General features: G+C 31.4%; 1 protein-coding gene across 1 annotated transcript; it reads right to left on the bottom strand.

Annotated features, from left to right (window-relative positions):
* Positions 1 to 2,099: 2,099 nt before the first annotated feature.
* Positions 2,100 to 4,983, bottom strand: LOC105117900 (thioredoxin-like 2, chloroplastic). The gene is made up of 4 exons (XM_011015705.1): positions 4,483 to 4,983; positions 3,875 to 4,057; positions 3,062 to 3,226; positions 2,100 to 2,499 (listed from the first exon to the last, which is right to left on the bottom strand). The coding sequence occupies exons 1-4, from the start codon at positions 4,708 to 4,710 to the stop codon at positions 2,362 to 2,364; spliced, it is 714 nt and encodes a 237-aa protein (XP_011014007.1). The 5' UTR covers positions 4,711 to 4,983; the 3' UTR covers positions 2,100 to 2,361.
* Between the last annotated feature and the right edge of the window lie 413 nt (positions 4,984 to 5,396).

The following is a 5,396-nucleotide window of genomic DNA, read 5'->3' as shown; positions in this document are numbered from 1 at the left end:
TGCATGTTTTAGGCCTATATCTTAGCTTTCTAGCCATATAAACCAAACTGAAATCCAAGATCTATAGCTCCAGATATAACCTAATAACTGAATAGTGTATTATTTTTAATTTAATCAACATCTCTTTTCTAAACTTAGTATTTTCTTTGTTCTTTTACTTTCAATAGTTAATCACATAATTTATTCCTTTAAATTATGAGATATGCTTGTATTTAGAATGAGAATTTACCATAAATTAAAGTTATTTTATATTATCATACTTATTATTATAAAACATGCTTAAATTAAAGAATAAAGCCTTAATGAGAATGTACTATTAAATACTATTCAGTTATTCATCCTTTTGGTTTTTTATTGAACTCTTTAAGACTTAACAAAGATTACTTTTCTTTGTGATATTTTTCCTTATACTTCTAATTATTGATTCGTTATAATCCAATGGTTAGAGTCTTTCATCCAATAATTTTGATTTTTTAGTTTAGATAATTACTGGAATAAGTTTTCTATCAATCTAATTTTAGTGTTTTTTTGTTGTATTCTATCTTGTTTATGGGTTAAAAGGTTATTAGCCTCGAGATTTACATCATTCTAGTTAGACTAAAGACAAGATGTAAATAATAATACTACAACAATAATAGCCAAGCTTCAATAAAATGGCTCCTATTTAGTGTAATCTAAACCCATATAAAGAGAAACACACACATACATTCAAATTGGTGGTAGAATAATGATATTTTAATAATAAGGATTGTTAATGAAATAATCCCATAATCTAAGAAACAATTGGCAAATGGAGAAATATAAAACCTAAATAAAAATCAATAACATAAAAACATACAAAGAATTTACATCTTTTAGAAATTTAGAGCTACTTCTCAAGAGAGATAATAAAAAAAATTCACTATAAAAAAACTGGTTATTATAAAAAAGTTACACAAAATTCTTTTCTCAACCTAAAGTTCCAAATAACCCAATCTCACTTTCTTTCACTATTTATGTTCTAGCTTGATATAAAATATAAAAATATAAATCATATTATTTTTTTTTTGTACAAAGCTATGTCATCCATGCAAGAGGAATTACTCTAAACCTTTCTTCTCTCTTTGCACAAAAAAGTAGAGAATAAGCATTCATTTTTTTTTAATCTTATATGTACTATGAAAACCTTTTTATTTTGATATGGTATAAGACTTTTGGCTTTTCCACTAACTTATTTAAATATGTTTTTGTAAGGATTTTTTTGTTTAATACATTGCTTTTCCACTACAACCAAAAAGGTTTGGCTTTTCCACTACAATTTAGTAAGAACCCAACAAAATTCCATCTTGATTTAAAATGAGCCAACTTTTCAAAACATGAACCTCCTACCAATTAGCTCCTTCTTCCCATTAACTGCTATGAATCTTCTCATATATTATACAAGTCAAAACAATGTTTAAACTTGACTATAGGAATGGACTTTAATAATATATTTATTACAAGATTCTCAGTCATAGCAATCTTCTTCATTAATATGTCACTATGAGAAATGATATCTAAGAATGCAATGACTTCTAACACCAATGCTGGTCCTTTCATAAAAGATCCTATTTTTAGCCAAATAAATACGTTATTACAGTACACAATGATCAACAATTGTGACAAACCACAATTACTAACTAAACCTTTTAGTTGTAAAGATTTCTTCTTGTCTTATTTAATGTGGTATACTTAGCCTTTATTGTAAAATTGCTTTCCAGCTAAGCTAATGACACACCTGAAAAAAATAAAAACAAAACTCTCGAAAGACCTTCTAAAATCCAAATCCCATTGAAAATTTGAATGTCTATGGTCTATAACACTACTAGTAGGGCCATTACCTTTATCACAAACCAAACCAACATATCTTGCATGGGTTTTATTCTTCTTCAATCATATCTATAATACTACTATATTTATTTTTAGTATTTTTCAATAATTTTAATATGTTAATAATAAAAAAAAATATTTTATCATATTTAAAAAGAAAAACTTTTGAAAACACCTGCAACACAATTCCAATCGCACCTTGAAAATCGCTTGAGCTCTCAAGAGTTCGTTTCATAGTTCACGCTGTAGGATTAGTTCATCATCAATAATATTTCTGGTATCTGGATTGAATTTTGCACAAGAGTTTGCTGACATTCACAAGTTTACCTAAAGCAAACATGCACGAATATTCATAAACAAAATATGACATTCACAAGAATGGAATGCAAGAACGACGGCAACTTCCGCCTGCTATTCTCTTACAAAGAACAGTCTGAATATACACAATGACAGCGGATTGCTCACCATGAAGCACCTTTGCAAATATACAGACAGATCCTTGGCTTAAGAGTTTTATGTTTGTGTAGATCCTGCTGTCTTGTACTGTGGAGCTGATATAGATTCGAGAGTAAGCTCTCCAACTGCCTTTGGTGGACCTATGCTGCAACGGGCTGTGTTGTGCATTTCAATAGCATCTTTTATTTTTTGAAACTGCAGATGGTTTTGCGAACAAGGTGTAACAAATAATCAATATCAGTAGAACAAGAAAATTAATCATTTACACTAACTGCATTTCAACTCAAGTTATTTAGTACGGATGGTTATCTACTAAATGATCCGCAATGTAACAGATGAACTGAATCTCAAGCAGTCAGAGAATTCCTTATTGATTAGCCCCTCCATGTGAGGTTATACTACGCTCTTCCACACCAGCTTCGAGCTTTCGCTCTCTGTAAAGTTGTTTGATACAATAAATGAATCAGATTTTATATTGCACCCAACTCTTCAAAATGCACACTCTTATCATGTGCCTAGACAAGATAAAAGGGCGAACTTCATAGTTTCTCTATTAGTTTTCTTTTCTTCACCTCCCACAACATTAATAAGAAAAACCTTGTCACTAGCTTCATATTTTATCACATACAAGTCAACTCATTGGGAACTGTTGCTTCAACAGTTGAGCATTAGTGTTGGTGAATAAAGACATACATCCAGTGCTCAAAAAATCCAAAATATAAAGTAAAAATAAAAAGGAAAGAGATGAAGCACTAACCTTAGCTAGTGAACATGAAAAGGATTCAAGTTGTCCATGGGCTCCTCGATAGAAGTGGAAATAAGGAAGCACCTTAACATTCAAACTTCTGCACATAGGCTTGTTTTCATCAAAATTGACTTTCAGGAATAAAATTTCAGGATGTTCTTCAGCTGTCCTGCAGAGCTGTGGATCCATCACAAGAAAAAAATCATTAAGCTACACCAAAAAAAATTCTACAAACAGTTCAGAAACCAATTCCTCCATTCTTCTTGATGAATAGGCTTTGTGAAACGATGTTTCATCCATCCATGTTCATTAAAAAAAAAAAAAAAGTATTGATCTTTCCATATAAATCAATAATTTACATACAGTACCAACCTTAGCAATAAATATATGTTAAAGAAGAGTCGATGGTATCGAGTACTACTATGATTCTGTTTTAAAATTAATATATGAACTATCAAACTCTAACATTAACTTTTGCAGCTTCATAATTTGATGGAGATAACCAAAACATGTAAGATCATAGAGAATAGCCCAACCCTAGTCTTATTGGATTTTATTTAAGTTTATTTATTGGATTTGATTTAGTTATTGTTGGATATTTTATTTAATGGGCTATATAAGCACAAGTTTTTTAAAAAATTTATTTATTTATTTTTAGAAACCGAAATGACATTTTTTAATGGGATATCATCATGAAACTCTACATTTTGAAGTTTGCTCAACAGGACAGCACTGAATCCTCAAAACTTTAAGAGGTTGGTATCTAGGGTACTCTTAACGACAAGCAAGTTTAGGAATCAATTGTCAAATAAAGAGAAGAATTACCTTGGGAAATAACGCTCGACAAGAAGCACACCAAGTTCCATAAAATTCAACAATTACTAATCTATCTCCAGCTTCACTTAAAGCACGCAAAAATTCTTCTGTGGAATGAATGTCAATCATATTTGGTCCAGCATTCTTCTCCCACCATTGCGGTTGGTCAGTTTCAGCAACTGTTGCATGTACCTGAAACAAATTATTGAAACAAAATGAATAATTGAATTGCCTGATGGGGAAATCAACCAGATTCGAATGAAATAAAAAAGAAAAATAGTTTCGGTCGCAGACAATTCTTGATGAACTTCTTTTGGAAGAAAAACCCCACACCATGATGTACTCTAAGGACCCAGAAGGCAGGTGATATGGCAATCCCGGGATTAAATTTATCACGGGCAAAGTCAATTAAAACACAAATTCCCAACAAACCCACCATTAAGAACTTCAAATAGAAACACCTAATAAATACAGTTTAATTTGCATAGATTCTCTCCTTAATACAGTTGAATTTTTTTAATATAGAATTTTTTTTAATAAAAAGTTCCTCGTAAATTGACTTAAATTCTACTGAAAACACTAGAAGAAGAATAGAGAACTGGGATAAAAGTTTGTACCTTTAAAGAGAGCAACTGTTTCCTGCGAGAAAAAGAAAAGCGAGAAGCAGTAGCAGTAGCAGCAGAGGAATATAAGAGAGGATAAATTCTTATATCTGAAAAACTAATGTGCTGATGAGAGAGGAGAGGTTGGAGAGAGATGGAGTTGGAGGAGGCAAAGGAGGTTAGCAGAGAAGATGGGAAGCCAAGTGAGCGGAAGGATGGAAGCAACCCAACAACAACTGCCATCTACAGCACTGACTGATTGATTGACAGACAGCAAGATGAAGGAATCCAACAAACAAAAAGAAAATAATAATAGAGGAGGATTTATTCAACTGCTACTGCTGCATGCCATTAGGGAAAGAACTGTCCTCCGCTCTGCTCTGCGAACACTCTAGTTTGTATAAAAAATCTCTCTGTTGCTCTTCTCTTTCGTGCTGCCTGACCCTCCCTTGTCTGGCCGTGTTCGTACCATGAAGATGCTTCCACATGAATGAGGTTGAGGTATCCATCTATCTCCAGATACCAATAATAATAATAATACTATATAATCTCGGGACCCTTTATTTTTTTTATAAATTTTAATTTGTCCCTTGTTGTTTATAGATGTCTCATTTTCACCTAAAAGTTTTGGTTTCGTTCAATCCTACCCCATATCTATCATTCGTATTCCAATGTCTTGTCTGTCATTGATAATAATACAAAATAAGTATGAATTTCAATTTCATTCGTGAAGTTTATGGAGTTCTTGATATAGCCCAAAATATCACAGAAAAAGTACATTTTTTTTATTAACTTTTTTTCATTAGCACTTCCGTCAATACGGAGAATAAAAATTAAAAAATATGATTATTCTTTTTAGTTTTTCTATTAGCATTTAACATCATTATTACTTCTTCTTTTACACTATATCTCTCTCTCTCTTTCTTTCT

This window comes from Populus euphratica, unplaced genomic scaffold (genome assembly GCF_000495115.2).
Source record: "Populus euphratica unplaced genomic scaffold, PopEup_1.0 scaffold1603.1, whole genome shotgun sequence".
NCBI classification, from domain to species: domain Eukaryota; kingdom Viridiplantae; phylum Streptophyta; class Magnoliopsida; order Malpighiales; family Salicaceae; genus Populus; species Populus euphratica.
The sequence above is the reverse complement of the archived record's forward strand: the minus strand, read 5'-3'. Positions and strand labels throughout refer to the sequence as shown.